Source organism: Protopterus annectens, chromosome 4.part1 (genome assembly GCF_019279795.1).
Source record: "Protopterus annectens isolate FY-2018-M chromosome 4.part1, PAN1.0, whole genome shotgun sequence".
NCBI lineage: Eukaryota > Metazoa > Chordata > Ceratodontiformes > Protopteridae > Protopterus > Protopterus annectens.
In genome coordinates this window covers 499,606,244-499,623,107 of record NC_056734.1, presented here as the reverse complement: position 1 = coordinate 499,623,107, position 16,864 = coordinate 499,606,244, and the positions used below count along the sequence as shown (strand labels likewise).

The 16,864-nt window shown below is 38.6% G+C and overlaps 1 protein-coding gene across 3 annotated transcripts in view; it reads left to right on the top strand.

Moving 5' to 3' along the window:
* Positions 1-279: 279 nt before the first annotated feature.
* ATP11B (ATPase phospholipid transporting 11B (putative)) overlaps positions 280-16,864 on the top strand; it is a 2,792,721-nt gene continuing 2,776,136 nt past the window's right edge. For all 3 annotated transcript variants that reach the window (XM_044070307.1, XM_044070308.1, XM_044070309.1), the window contains exon 1: positions 280-545. In XM_044070307.1, coding sequence (XP_043926242.1) covers positions 519-545 — 27 coding nt within the window. In that variant the 5' untranslated portion in view covers positions 280-518. The remainder of the gene's footprint in view (positions 546-16,864) is intronic.

Below are 16,864 nucleotides of genomic sequence, written 5' to 3'. Positions count from 1 at the left end.
TCTCAGGATTTATGTTTTACCCCTTTGCCAATACCCAAGAGCCATGCTCGAGGATGTCTATTATTTCTCCCATTTGGTAAACAGGAAAACAATCAATATAGAAGACTGCAAAATGTGTAAAGACACAACACCACACAATATGAAACTGGATAAGCGAAGTACATACAAACGCCTTTCATAAACTCTCTACACACCATCCCCTAAACTGAACAGTATCTCTTAGTTTTGTAGTCTGTAATCCGGAAGTACTTCTCAACGTCATAACCGGGATATTGATATGCCAATAAATGTTACTGTAGTGTTCAGCAATGAAGTCTGAACTGTTGCTGTGGTTTTGTTGTAAACGTAGGGGTTGATCTAACGACGCAGCGAAAGCTAGCGTGTAAGAAAGAAGGGGGAGGTGGCAGGAGTTCCTAGTTACACGGGAAGGGGAGCTATAGAGATGGGAGCCAGCGTGTAGAAAGCTTGCCCGCTAAAAGAGCTGGAACAATATTTTTGGTACGTAGCCAGGGTTCGGGATGTTGCGGTGGATCCGACAGCAGCTGGTAAGGCCCTTTGTATTGTAATTTAATAAGGTAATATAAATGGGCTTGGTCTTCCGGTGTAGTGGTTATCAAAGGTTAAGATAAAAATATGAAACTTTAAGGTTGTTAAAAAGCATTCTTCAGATTGTTATTGTATGCTGATGTCTTCGTGGGAGAGTATTAGCGTGTTCTTGTGACAGTGTGAAATATTTTTGAGTAAAGTTTTTGTTGCTGAAATTGTGTCAGAAAGCTTGATTGCCTTGCTGTGTGATCCAGAGAATGCATTTTAGACTGTTAGGTTAATTTAATCTTGCAAATGGTATATGATTTTGGTGAATGTGCGTGTGCATAATATATTTTCATGGAGTGATTGAGATTGGGTTATAGAGATAATTATTGTAAACAATCTGACAGGAGAGATAATAATGAATCATAACTGTCGGGCATTCAGTGCCACGTTTTGTTGCTGTCAGTGAAGATAGCCAAATAACCTGACGCAGGCAATCACTTGCGAGGTATGATTTATTGTTTGCATATTGAAGTTGGTGCTGTATTGTTTGGGTAACTTACCTTTTGTAAGAGGAAGTAACTGTAATTGAATGCAGAGTTGCTTGTTATGAGAATACCTAAGACTTTCAAAATACGCATAAGTCAGTAGTAGTTTACTGTCTGTTCTGTTGCATGCAGTTCGATTGTTTTCAGTCTGTTATATTAATGTAACGTACTTCACTGGCTGGATTCATTCATCTTCTTACGTTTTTGTTTATTTGTTATGTTAATGTACTTCTCTTTTGATTGTTTTAAATGATCTTGTAAGAAAGCTTTGTTAACACTGGAACGGAGTGAATGTTTATATGAGTAAAATGTTGCTCCTTTATCTCGAATAGTCATGCTGAACTGATAGCTATTTAATTCTGAGTTTTTAATAGCGGTTAATAAAATTTAGTAATGATAATTAATAGTACCGTTCCCTGTTTTTCCCCTTTCACCATACCGTGTCAAAATAACGCATTTAGATTTTGTTATGCATCCTTTTGTGTTCTATATTTGCAGTACTTGAAAACTTATGTGATTGCTAAAGGATATATATTTTTTAAATTGAATAATGTGTACATTTTAGCATGGATAATATATTGTTCAAACAGTGACTGTAACTACTATTTCCAAATAATTAACTCTGTAAGGGAAATGGTCCACCTTCTCACAAGGACAGATAACCATGGAGGGAAGCATGAGAACCATGGAGGGAAGCATGAGTGCAGGGTTGACTGGGTTGTACTGTGACTGTGCTTTGCTTCTTCTGTTAAGGTTTGATAGTTTAACCAGCTCTTCCTGTTTGTGAACAGGGTTGGCTGGAGTTAGTAATCCCTGTGATTCAGCAGTGACACTGCAAGGAGTGTTTCATAATTGATTTTAAGGGTGTGCTGAATTTGGTATGTGCTAATTGTTTGTAGTTTGAGGTGAGTTCACTTCATGCAAGTGTATACTACATTTCTTAGCTTTTTTTGTGCAATGTAGGTTGCTGTCAATAATTTGGTGTTTGTTTTTACTAAGTTTCTATTTATGTCAGGATATAGTAATATGCAGCCATTGTAGAAGCATTATGCCTGTTAAGCTGTACAGAATAACCTTGTTTTGAAGATTGTGATGACTAAGTTTTAGGTCATGTTTCAGATAGTGTTATTGTAAACCAAAACAGTACGGTTCCTGCAGACACTTCAAACTTAATGTGTGAGTGTAAACATTGGGGAATGAAAGCTATTTGGGGTAATTAGATCATGCAATACATTATAATTGTTTTCTAGCTTCATAGGTACTTAAATGGTTATTGATGTGGGAGGATCTTAAGAAGCATAGCCTTAAATTCCCATGATAGTTTTTAGTCTTTGTATTTTGCATAAAAATAACCCTGAGATAAGCTGAACAAGGATATGTTGGCATATTTACATGTTTTCTTTATCCACGAGGGCAGAAGTGCTTAAATGGGGGTGAATTTGCTTTTGCCAATTCATTCATCCAAATCACATATGAATAGAGTTAAGAGAAGTACTTTGCTTTAAGTGGAGTGGAAGATGATTCCAGAGAAGCAGTATTTTGTCATTCAAACCTATTCATCTAGCATGTTCTATTCCTTTTGCAAACAAGGTTGCGATCCCTTGAGTTAATGTTTGATACCATTGGACTTATAAATGTGTAATAGACCTGACAGAATAGGGTCTATTAATCTGTATGACACCGAGAAGAGGGACAAGGCTTTGAAATGGCATGCTTAGTTTTTATTATTTAGGTTCTTAATCTTTTCTATTATGAAGTAATGTGGTTGTTCACTTGTGACTAGTGTTTGGGCAGGTACATACCCAAAAGCGCATTGTACTCAATGATTGGCCTAATAAGTGGCAGGTGTAGTGTTGAATTAACAAGGTAGAGGAATGAAATTAAGTCTGTATGCTAAGTGCAAAGCATGATGGACTATGTTAGAAACAAATGAGAAACAGAATATAGATGTTGTGGCTGTTTGTCAAGCTGTGTATGTGTTTAAGGAATCAAAATAGTTCACAGTGCTTATTAACAGTAAGTCAGTTTCACACAATCAGCTAGAAAGTACACCAGAACTCCCTCATCTCCTTCAATGGTATCAACTCTCACTTGCCCACAAACTAGTAAATCATCCATTAAATGTCCCATTCCTCCAGAATTTACTCCAACCCTATCGCACTACCAGACCACTAAGATCCAGCAACAAAAATCACTTGCAGATCACTAAAGCCAATAACTCTGCTGGTGAAGCACTATTCTCTTGCACCATAGCCAAATTATGGAACTCCCTCCCACCCACAATTACCTCCATACCATCATGCACCCACTTCAAAACTTTACTAAAAGCGCACCTAAAAACATGCTGACTATGCCCTTGCAACTCCCACTCTAATATCACCGCCCCCATCCAACCACTACCTTTCTTTCCACTCCACTAACTACCTTGATTATAGCAAGCTCAGATGCTCATAAGCCAGTACTTGCAGGAACAACTTCTTGTAACATTTGTTCATGTCTGTTTATGTACTTCACAGATAAAGATTCTAGTTGTCTACTGATGTACTACGTTCTTCATCTGTAAATATGCTGTAATTAATATGTAAATTGTTAATCGCTATGTAATCCAATGTAACTACTGTCTGTTTATTTTAACTGTGGAGCTTTTCTCCCCGGGCCTCTGCTGAAAATGGACCTACGTCCAGTCGGACACCCCCGGTCAACAAATATAAATAAATAAAGAAAGAAATAAAAGTGCAGTTAATGAATAAACAAATAATATGGCGCAAATCTGTTAGTAAGACCAGGTCTTACTGATTGTTGTAGTAAGTTGATTAATAGAGTCAGTTGATACCACATAGACTCTGTTTTAATACAGAAATGTATGTGGATTAATAAGCAGTTCATAGGTAGGTACTAAGCTATTGGCCCAAGGGCCTAAGTAAGTGTAGCCAGCAAGGTTCCCTGTCTTATGCCACCCAAGAAATTTATTTTCCTGTGCCCCTGTCGAGCAGAGCCACAGAAGTGACCCCCGGTCAACAAATATAAATAAATAAAGAAAGAAATAAAAGTACAGTTAATGAATAAACAAATAATATGGCGCAAATCTGTTAGTAAGACCAGGTCTTACTGATTGTTGTAGTAAGTTGATTAATAGAGTCAGTTGATACCACATACATTTCTGTATTAAAACAGAGTCTATGTGGATTAATAAGCAGTTCATAGGTAGGTACTAAGCTATTGGCCCAAGGGCCTAAGTAAGTGTAGCCAGCAAGGTTCCCTGTCTTATGCCACCCAAGAAATTTATTTTCCTGTGCCCCTGTCGAGCAGAGCCACAGAAGTGATCCCTGGGGTGTATTTCCTATTTCCCATCTATTGATCAAGATTTTTCTTGAAGAGTGCTAATGAGAAACTTTGCTTGACATAGATGGGTAGCTTGTTCCAGAGTATGGGAAGTCTCTGGGACAGGACTCTATCCCTCTAGCATGTCCTGTCTATTGTGGTGACGAGGCTTAGGTCCCTAGCGAGTGTAGCTCGGAGGGACTTGGATTTCTTTAGGTGCAGCATGTCCAATAGCTCTGGGTTTGACATAGCTTTATGTGTTAAGGCAGAGATCACCTCGGAGTAGGCAATATGCTATGGAGTAAAGTTGGAGTTTTTTGAGACGGTCAGTGTAGGGCATATGTCTGAGGCCAGTAATCCTCTTTGTGAGGTACTTCTGTGGCCTTTCCAGCTGCTGCAGATGTCTTGTGAGGTACATTCCAAAAGGGGCATTGTACTCTATAATGGGTCTAATGAGTGTCGAGTACAGGGGAACAATTACCTCTTTTTTCCTGGATGAGAACCCTTTTGTGATGAGGAGTGCCACGTAGAAGGATTTCCTGACTACTGTGGCAATGTGATTATCAAAGGAGAGACTACTGCCCACCTGGGTCCCAAGGTCTCATCGCACATTCGGTGTTAAGTAGACTACTGCCAGTGTAAACAGAGTTTTTACCAAAGGGGATAACAATGCACTTTTTTTGGCGTTGAGCTTGAGGCCATGGCTCTGACACCAGGTATCTGTCTCAGTGAGGCCCTTCTGTAGGATGTCCACATCATTCGGGGACTCTACTATAGCTCCTAGTTTGCAGTCATCTGCGAACTTTGTTAGTCAAAGGCCTTCCGTGTTAGCCTGCACTTCAGAGAAGTAGATACCAAACAGGAGAGGTCCCAGGACTGAACCCTGTGATACTCTACTTGTCACTGGTTTGAAGTCATATTTGGAGTCAGCAACTTTTACAGTGTGGGTTCTGTCAGTGAGCCAGTTAGCAACCCATCTTGTGACATAAGGATTTATATCTAGTTTAGTGAGTTTATCTATAATTCCAGAATGGGAGATGGTGCTGAAAGCCTTGGCGAGGTCAAGATAGGCTGTATGAACCACCTTACCCTCGTGTACAGCTTTGGTGACTGCATCAAAGAAGTCAATCAGGTTCAGGAGGCATGATCTGCCTTTCATAAACCTGAACTGGGTGGGGTCCAGAGTTTGGAGGTTGCCAATGTCTTTGTTTATGAGTTCCATGATACGTTCCATGCCCTTACAGACCAGGCTCGTCAGGCTAATAGGGTGATAGTTCCCAGGATCAGTGGTGGCTCCCCCTTTGTGGAGTGGGATAACTGTTGCTGTGCGCCATGCAGTGGGCACAAAGCCTGATGTGAGGCTATGACTGAACATGGTGCTTAGTTGGGGAGCCAGTTCGTTCTGAAGTTCATGTAAAACGTAGTCTGGGATGTTGTCCGGTCCCATGGATGCTGTGTTTTTGACTTTAGAGAGTGCAGATTTTACCTGCGTAATTGTGATTACAGGGATTCTGCATTCTTCCTGTATCGATATGGGCCCTTTAAGGGGTGAGAGGGGGGTAAAGTTATCTGCCAGGATGTTGGCAATATCAGTTGGTGAAACTAGGTGAAAACTTAACTTACCCATCACTTTTAACTTTTGTACCTTTGTCCCATAATGATTTTTAATACTCTGAATTAATGTATAATGATTTTTCAATGCTCTCATTTCATTTAACTATTGTATTTTGTTTCCTTTGTTGCATTTTTCATAACCTGTATGCATACTTACGTGTACTCCCTTTTGTTTTTAACTTTTTTTTGTCATTGACCCATGCCGAGCCTGAAATGTTCCTTTGGATCAGTACTGTATCCTAGTAAACAAATTACAAATAAATAAATCTGCTGCCCTTTACTACTACCACATGTGGAAGTAGAAATATAAGTAAAGAGTTTCCTTATAAGAAATACAAAATGTGTACTATTTAGTGTGCATTTGCACTGGGGGCAAGTTTCTGCGTGTTTCCATGTGGGAAAGTTGTGCCTCCTTCATCCCCACTAATTACTAATCTTTTTTTTTTTTCCCCAGAAGAGCAAATATTTCTCTCTCCTGTTATGCTATATCATACTAAAAATATTTATGTATGAGGGTACAAGGGCTGCCCATCCTGCTAAGTATGTAATGGAATGGTATGTTTTATGTAGATTATTTCCTATTTTGTTAGGTTGCATTTGTTTTCAGTAATAGTAAATACACAAAATAATCTTAGCACTGTATACTTCAGTCAAAGCAACATAAGTAAACATCATTATCTGGTTATTGTAGAACATTCATAACTGTCACATTATCTGTGGTAGTTTTGTTAAATATGTTTATTAAATTTAAAAGTTTTTTTATTAAAGTTTTCAGTATGAACTGTTTGTAACAAACAGTGAAGTCTTTAAAGTTCTGCATACTGACACTTGTAAGCTCAGCTAAGCTTATGAATGGAGAATCTCAAATTATTTCACTAGTTCTAGTTTTGGTTTTCTAAAAAAAGGTCTGTAGATTTGCTATTGTCTATATATTCACTTTTGGGCTTTATTGCTTGTTTTTGATGCTTGACATTTATTTGTTTATAGTTTGTGTATTAGAGTAAATCATCATGTTGCATATTAGAGCAATAGTCTTTGGTCTCTTAAGTCTTTCAGTAGTTCTTTGGTAAATATGTGTGCAATTTTACATTAACAGTAATAAAGTTGTTTTCTGTGCAAGAGAAATTAGTTTCATGTATTCTTCATTTCAAAATAGATTCACTGTGGTAGAGGCAAAATCTTTATAATCTATTATGCATAACATCCATTAAGTTACTGTGTGTTAAGCAGTGTTTTTTTTTTTTTTGTCAGGAGCTGTTTATATTACTGAGTTATCCTTCTGTGTAAGCATTCAACACTAAGTCCTCAAAGTGTCTTCCATGTTTGCTTAAAACCGACGTCTGTCACTTTACAGAAACCAGAAAGATGAAGATCAACATTTTGTCTTGCCCACATGTTCTGTTTGCAATCTCTAATCTTCTGTTTTTATGGATGTTCCACAGAATTTGTGCGGAGATATTAGTGCATATTTCTTTCTGAGCAAGTCAGCTAGCTTTCCTAGCACTTATTTGGTTGTGGTGTGGCTAAATAGCAGATTGATTAATGAGTCCTGTTATGACTCCTTTGGGAAGCTTGATCATCTGTGCATTTATTTTTGTGATTGGGTTCCCCGTCCACTGTTGTCCATGTATGAAATACCTAGGGCTAAGAACTACTATAAAGTTGATTTTGCAGCATTTAATGGTGCTAGTAGTTCCTGAAACTGGGAAGGGTTTCTGTGTGGCCACTCTGTACTAGATAGTTGGACATTATTTTACAAGTGGCGAAGGTGGATGAGTTTAAATACTTGGTATCAATAGTTCAGAGTAATGGTGAGGTGAAGAAGAGAGTACAGGCAGGATGGAGTAGGTGGAGAAGAGTGTCAGGAGTGATTTGTGACAGACGAGTACCAGTAAGAGTGAAAGGGAAGGTCTACAAGAGGGTAGTGAGACCAGCTATGTTATATGCGTTGGAGACAGTGGCATTGACAAAAAGGCAGGAGTTGGAGCTGGATGTGACAGAGTTAAAGATGTTAAGATTTGCACTGGGTGTGACAAGGGTGGACAGGATTAGGAATAAGTATATTAGAGGTTCAGCCCAGGTTGGAAGGTTTGGAGACAAAGCCAGAGACGCAAGATTACGTTGGTTTGGACATGTGCTGAGGAGGGATGCTGAGTATATTGGGAAAAAGATGCTAAGGATGAAGCTACCAGGTAACAGGAAAAGAGGAAGGCCTAAGATAAGGTTTATGGATGTGTTGAGAGAGGACATGTAGGTGGTTGGTGTCCTAAGATGAGGTTTATGGATGTGGTGAGAGAGGACATGTAGGTGGTTGGTGTGACAGAGCAAGATGCAGAGGACAGGAAGAAATGGACATGTAGGTGGTTGGTGTCCTAAGATAAGGTTTATGGATGTGGTGAGAGAGGACATGTTGGTGGTTGGTGTGACAGAGCAAGATGCAGAGGACAGGAAGAAATGGAAACAGATGATTCGCAGTGGCGACACCTAATGGGAACAGCCAAAAGAAGATGATGGTCAATAACCTGATTGCTTTGCTCCTGAAAAGAATGTGCCCAACTATAATTATAGAAAGGTGTCTTGGAATAATAGTTTTAATGGGGATTAAAAACAGGTGAAAAAAGTAGTCGTGGAAATATTTTTAAGGTTCACCCACTTCACAACGTACATTATATAACTTGTAAGAATCTTTATCATGGAAAATTTCACAGCAGTAGGTCATCATCATATGAGTTTATTGATTAATTGGCATTTGTTTACCGGAATAGTCCACTGGGCCAGGAAGAGGCCATTTTCACTGGAAGCCAGGGGATAAAAAAGCTCCACAATACAAAATTAAATTTAGACCTAGAATAGGAATTTATAATTGTATAACAATAAGGGTGATGTACAGAGCAGTAGTAACTACAGAGGGATAAAACTGATCAGCCACAGCATGACATTATGGGAAAGAGTATTAGAAGATAAGTTAAGAAGGGAGGTGATGATTAGTGAGCAGCAGTTTGGTTTCATGGCAGGAAAGAGCACTACAGATACGTTGTTTGCTCTGAGGGTGTTGCGAAGTATAGAGAAGGTCAGAAGGATTTGCACGGTGTCCTGAGCATATGACAGGGTGCTGAGAGAGGAGTTGTGGTATTTGTATGAGGAAATCGGGAGTGGCAGAGAAGTATGTAAGAGGGGTACAGGGTATGTACAAGGACAGTATGACAGTTGTGGGGTCTGCTGTAGGAGTGACTGATGCATTCAATGATCAGCTCTGAGCCCTTTCTTATTTGCAGTGGTGATGGGATGGGTTGACAGACAAGATCAGACAGGAGTCCCCATTGACTGTGATGTTTGCTGATGACATTGTGATTTGTAGTGAGAGTAGGGAACAGGTTGAGGAGACCCTGGAGAGATATTATAACAAAGGAGAAGAGAGGAATGAAGGTCAGCAGGATTAAGGCAGAGTATATGTGCATGAATGAGGGGGAGAACAGAGAAATAGTGAGCATGCAAAGAAGAGAGTTGGCGAAAGTGGGTGAGTTTAAGTACTTGAGATCAACAGTTCAGTGTAATAGTGAGTGCTGAAGAGAGTGCAGGGAGGGTGGAGTGGTTGGAGAAGAGTATCAGGAGTGATTTGTGACAGACTGGTACCAGTGAGAGTGAAAGGGAAGATCTGTAAGATGGTAGTGAGACCAGCTATGTTATATGGCTTGGAGATAGTGGCACTGACGAAAAGACAGGAGTCAGAGCTGGAGGTGGTGGAGTTAAAGATGTTAAGATTTGCACTGGGTGTGACAAGGATGGACAGGATTAGAAATTGGTATATTTAGAGGGTTGGCCCTGGTTGAACTGTTTGGAGAAAAAGCAAGTGAGGCAAGATTGTGTTGGTTTGGACATGTGCTGAGGAGGGATGATGGGTATCTTGGGAGAAGGATGCTAAGGATGGAGCTGCCAGGTGCAAAGAGTAGAAGGCCCAAGATCATATTTTATGGATGTGGTAAGAGAGGGCATGCAGGTGGTTGGTGTGACAGAGCAAGATGCAGAGGACAGGAAGAAATGGAAACAGATGATACTCTGTCGCTACCCCTAATGGGAGCATCCGAAAAAAAAAGTTAACTCCTTAAACATACACATGGAACAGTAAATAAGAACTGGAAACATTACAGGTGAAATAAGCTTTGACAATGGTAAATGTTTAACAAAGGTGTATTACAAAGTAAGGCAATTCAAATGAAAATGGTAACATTAATTTTGTCTTACAGTTGAGGGCTGCACACAACATTGTGTAGTTAGTGGATGTTAAAACTAGATGAAAAGAATATGCATGTTGTAAGTAATAGAAAATGTTTATGAAGTTGAGTGTTATAGAGTGAAGGGTTGGAGCAAAAGAAGAAAGGTAGATGTGAAGAGGACTTTTAAATGGTGTGAGGTTTTGGTTAGATCTAATAGGTAATGATAAAGCATTCCAGACCTTAGCTACAGCAAGTGTAAAGTAGTTGGCCAGCTGGTAGGTTAGGTTTATGTGCATGTGATTCTCAGATGTGAGAGACCTATTGGGTAGATAGTTGCTGAATAATGATGTGAGAGCAGGACAAGCAGAGGGTTTGTATATTTTATGCGCCCTTGTTAGTTGCAGGTAAGAAAGGTAGTGTGGGAGTTCAAGCCATTTAAGGGGGTGTAGAGCTGTACAGTGATGGGTAGATGCTTGGCATTTATAGCGGATTTGGCGACATTGTTATAACACATTTCAAGTTTAGCTTTTAAGGAGGACTGAAAGTTAGTAAGTAATGAGGCAACATTAACGAGAGTGGGAAGTAGATAAGTAGTAGCAAGGGTTTGTTTAGTAGAGAGGCTAAGAAAGTGTTTGTGTCTGTAAAGAATGCCAAGTTTTGGTGTGTTTTTTACATTATTCTGTTTGTAAGCTGAAGTTTAGCTGCTCATCAATAATTACTCCTTTAGGTTAGTGTGAGTAACAATTTCTCTTACTGTTTTACATTTGGAGAGAATGGTAAACTGAGGCTTGTCTAGGCATTTTTTTCTTGGGGTGAGAAACGTAGTTTAAATTTTATTTGGGATAAGAGATAGGTTATTGTTACTAAGCCAGGACTCTATTATAGAGGTAAAGGTCAGTTAAGAGTGACCCGCTGAAGATCGTAGAGTTGGCAGAGTAGATAATGGTAGAGTCATTGGGGTATTGTATTAAAGAGCACTGACTGCATAATGACTGGAGACTTACTAAAGATGCTGAACAGGAATGGAGCCTAGGGAGACATCTGTGGAATTGTTAAGGTGTGATGAGAAGAAGTTCTTCCCTTTAACTGTTGCCTTATGTAGCTTGAGAACCAGTTAAGAGAGGAAGGGGAAACACTGATTATTTGAGAGTTGGCATAGAAGTAAGGGGATGAGTGACTGTATCAAAAGCCTTTGATAAGTCTAGAAATAGAGAAGAATTGATTTTGCCTGAGTCTTTGGCTTTATTGACTATGTCCATGAATGTTATCAAGGCAGTCCTAGTACTATGACCTGGCTTGAAGCCATGCTGTGTAGGGGATATAATGTGATTTATTAAGAAGAAAGTTTTAGAAGTTGTATGTGAATGCATTTCTCAAGGAATATGGAGATGGGGGAGAGGATGGAAATGGGTCAGTAGTTAGAGACATCTATGCAGGGGAAGAATAAATGCCTTTTTCCAGATTTTAGGGACATGTGATTCAAGGATAGATTGGTTGACTATTATACTGATAAGAGTAGGAGATGGCATCAGCAGCTTGCTTTAGAAATTCTGTGGGTAGGTTGCGTCTGCAGTGGCATTGGGTTTTAGTTTTAGTAGTAGTCTTTTTAAGATAGTAGAATGGTTTGATTGTGAATGTAGGTGTTGGGTTGCAGTTTCATGTGAATTGAGTGAGGAGGAAGAGGAGCGCATGGGAAGGGTGGCGTAGATAGACTGCTATCTGAAAGTGTGCCACTGTGAGGTTGGGGAAAGTTGGCAGTGATGCTTGATATGGAGTTAATAAAATGAGAGTTGAAGAGGTCCTCCATTTGTGGTAGAGTCCATCAGGCAATGAACATGAGTTATTAGTGCCAGGATTTAGGAGAGACGATATAGGTGTCCAGCATTTCCTGGCATTTTGCTTTTGATTGGATTGAAACACTATTTCCCATCTTTGGTTACAAGCCTAATTTGGCAGCCCATTTGAAAGATGACCACAAGGCATTGTTTATACATTTCTGATGATGTGGTTTAGAAAACACTTCTGGGATTAGGATGTACTATGTTACTGAACCCACAAATCTTGTAAATTTATTCACTGATGGCTTTTTTTTTTTGGTAATTCTATTAATGCAACTACTTATGCTGACAGTAAAATGTACATATTTAAATGAAGTGGACATTAGAAAAGTCTTACTAAATCAAGTTTAGCTGCTGAGCCAGATGGTTTAAACTGTTACTTTTTGAAGAATATTGTAACTAGTCTTGTCCCTTGTGTTAATTATTTCAGAGCTCTGTAGAAAATTATTATGTCCCACATATATGAAAAGTGGCTATAGTTGTCCCTCTCCAGAAATGTAAAGCTATTTTTTTCTGTTAATGACTGCTGGTCCATAAGTTTTGCATGTATTTTGGGTAAAAAATTTTTAACCTGTATTTATATACATCTTTCAGTGACATGTTTTACATGAACAGAGGTGCACATCAAGATGGGAGATCACACCTATCAAACTTGATAAGCTTTTACAAACAAGTTGTGAAATATCTTGATAAGTGTATGCCTGTTGGATTAAAATTTTAAACGTGTATTTATATACATCTTTCAGTGACATGTTTTACATGAACAGGGGTGCACATCAAGATGGGAGATCACACCTATCAAACTTGATAAGCTTTTACAAACAAGTTGTGAAATATCTTAAGTGTATGCCTGTTGGATTTGGCAAAGGCATTTGACTCTCTCACATTAAGTATTTTTGGCTGTTTTGATAAACTTGGGTGTAAACATGTGAGTGACCAATCAGTTAATCTCTAGGAAGAGTAATGTAAGAATCCAAGACGTATACCATGACTTCAAGGTTTTGGTTAAAGGCATCCAACATGGCTCTGTACTGGGACCGTTACTGTTTGGTCTGTTGGATGAAAAATTGCCCTGTTTCTGACAGGGTCTGATTCTATAAAATTGCTGATGATTTGAAGATTGACTGTGTGGTGACTAACCATTACTTTATCCAAAAAATGTTTTGACTAGTTGGGTATGAAATTTAATTTAAAATAAATGCACATTTGTGCACTTTGTAGCAAGGAATTTATTATACCCACATGCCTTGGGTAATCGGATTTCCAAACTTTCTGAGATGGTTGGGGACTTGGTCATTTTGATTCATTGCTAAGTTATGATGCTAATATTAAACAATTAGGAAATGCTGTGGTCCTTGTTAAAATGTACTGCACTGACTTTCTAGTAGGGATAAAGGTATATTATTAGAGATGTACATCACTTGTATCCATCCCATTATTGAATGTAGATTACCTTTATGTTCTAGTAATATTCATCAGTAGGAGTTATTCGCTACACATATTGCTGGCTAGCTAGATTAAAGGTTATGAGTTAATGAACTATCCCTTTTATACAATGGCATATAGATTTAAGGGAGATTATTTAATACTGGACTGCAGTGAAGTTTGAGAGGCGAATCTTGGCATCCATGTCAAGAACACCTAACAGGTTATGATAGGCAAGACCTAATCATTTAGTTCACTGAGTTTATCTACAACACGTACTAGATTTTACAAAAAAAAAAAGCCAAAGTGCTTTACTAGCTTTGAAAGCCAGTAAAGCACTTGAGTGTTGTTGCAAAAACAGCAGTTGAGGGGGAAAAAAATCAAGGACCTGTTTTTAAGTACTGCCATAATTTAATTATGTTTCTTAGAGACTGACATCTAAACTTATGTGGACATGGGAGAGAAAGGCATTTTAATGTCGCTTCCCTTATACCCAACTGTAACAACACTTTGGTGATGTGTAACATTTGAAAGCACTGTTGCAGTCTGGTATCGTGCTACAGAAACATGTAACTTGTTTTTCTGTCTTTCTCTTTTTTCCAATTTTGGAGAGTAATCACATCACTCCAAGTACTAATAAATTCAATCTAAGTCACACCTCACAACCCTCTCCAACTTCCTATTGCACTCCTTTCTTTTTTTCTCCCCACTACGTTACCTTATTCACTTTATCTCTGCAGACCTTTACCACTTTCTGTTTCCTCCCTACTCACCCAAGCTACCTGAAGACACCCTACCCTGTACTTTTCTTATAATCTCGTTTTTTTTCTCCGTCCTTCTGTCTACAACCGTAATATAAACAGGATCACTCAAGTTCCCTTCAATGTCTGTAATCATGTAATCTCTAATATCTCTTCTTAGAATTGTTTTAGGTCTCATACTAATCTGTGTAACAAATAATATGACTTTTCCTCACATATTTCTTCCAACTCATGTTATGCATTTTTCTCATTACAACATTGTTTTCACTCCTGTGTTTTGCAGTGTAAGATAATACCTTGTAATTTAAAATATCTGTAATTGATTTTTGAAAAATTGTGGTTGTGGATCTTTCTCCCTGGACCTCCACTGAAAATGGCCACTTTCTGGCCCAGTTGGACTTTCTTGGTAAACAAATGTCAAATAGATAAATAACAGTCTTTCAATCATTAACAGTCCCATGAAGGCAATAATACTCGACGATATGCTAATAATATTATTCTGCCCTTTCCAGGAATAGGGCAATTGGATCAGAGGAAGGCTGTGAACTGTAGTTGTTGAGGTACAGGATTTAATTCCCTCAGCCCTCAGTTGCCTACTGTGTGATACTGAGCAAGTCACTCAACCAGACAGTACTTCAGGGCAGCTCGAAGTTTAGGTTAGGTTCCTCAATGCTCATCTGAACTGCAAGTCTAGTAACTACATCTAAACCCAAGAGCTGTAGAACTTCTACCAAATGTTGAGAATTAATTCTGCAATCCTCCCTTTAATCTTAAATTAAAATAATCTTATTTGGCACCAGATTTTGGAACCAGACTCAAAACTCTCTCCCCATAAAAGTACCTATGGAAGTTCAAATTAATTAGTTCCAGGAGATGAAATACCGTGGTGTAAGTTCAGACAACCAGAGTGGTGGCAAGAAATCAGATGGAAATGCCCATGCCACAGGTTTAAAAAGTGGAGGTGGGTCTGGGGTATCAGTGAGCAGCTACCAGCCAAGCTCTGCTTCTTTGAGAGGATGTAGAGAGCAGAGACAAGACACTAGCTCTGAGAACCTTAAGAATAATGGGTCTGAAGGCTTGATTCACAGCAGTTCATTGACAGGCATTACAAATGTGAGGAAGTAAGCATTCAATGTGTAAAATGTAACAGACAAGGACAGTAGACAGTGTATGCAGCATTTTAGGTCAAATGGCACGTATGACATAAACCAACCCATTAAAAATCACCCACTAACTGCACCATCTACCCTACCCCACCTTAGAAAAAAGGATGGGCTTTTCCATAAAAGACACATTTTCTTTGGAAAAAAACAGGATTCCCATAGGGTGTTGTGAAGTGCAGTGTGACCAGCCTGATGCAGCATGGCTACTAATTTAACACCTTTACTGAATTATCACTTAAGACAAAAGCAAACATACATTTTCTATACTAGAAAACCAAAACAAATTACCATTCTCCCACTTACAAACAGTTTCACTTGGTTTATTAACAAAAAAACAGGATTGAGCGCTTTCATTTTCTCCAGGAAACTTCATCAGAATCGGATCTATCAGATTCTGATGAAGTTTCCTGGAGGGAAATGGAAGCACTCAATCCTGTATTTTGTTAATAAACCAAGTGAAACTATATTGTGAGACTGCCTTTATTGGGTACCTGCTGTGTCTGGGGATTGTTTTGGATTACTAGTTTATTCTTTCTCCGGTTTTCCATCTATTTTTGGTTACATATATTCTTTTGTATAATCCTCATCAATCCAACATTACATAAATCGATCAATTCCTGCCTTCCCGTAAACCTCACTCCTCCTCCAAAACATTATTCTGCGTGCATTGTTTCCTCAGTTTAATTTTTTTTTGTGTGTGTAATTTGCTCCATCTCTTTTCTAAAAGATCCACCTTCTAGTTATTTTCTCTTTCTTACAGTATTCAGTACCTAAAGTATAACTGATTTAAAATTTGATTTTCATTTCCTAGCAGTTGCTTTTTTTGGCAGCCACCAGAATTAAACTTAAGGCTTTACAGTTCAGACCCTGTATCCCAGCTTGGGGAAGAATTTACAGCCATTTTCTGGAAGTTTTTCAACTAGTTACACCCCCAAAACATAAGTTCCCAGTTACCTGTTATTTCTCCATAACACCTCCAATGTTTGGCATCTACATGAGGAAAACTTCTTTGGTTTCTTTGGAGTGTTAACCAACAGAAGCATGCCAAGGCTGTGGCTCCAAAGATTAATGCCATGGTAAGTTGCTGTACTGGCCAGCCCCTCAAAGTTAATCTCATAGTCTACACTGGCAGTTGTTAGGGGTGAACTATTGTTTTTTTTAACGAGAGACATCTTTATTAAATTATCACAACGTCATGCATTTATACACATGAAAACAAACCATAGTGACATAATTTTAGTTACAAACCTTATACATCATTTATAATCTGCCCAATCATGGTCAGTCAAACATTACCTAGCTCATTCAAATCCTGCCTTCCTTTAAAACCTCATTCCTCCTCTGCAGATATTGTTCCCACAGTTTCCATTTTTTTTCTGTGTAATTTGCTCCAACCATTTTTAAAAATCCCAATTCCGTTTGTTTTATCTCTGTTACTATATTCATGGT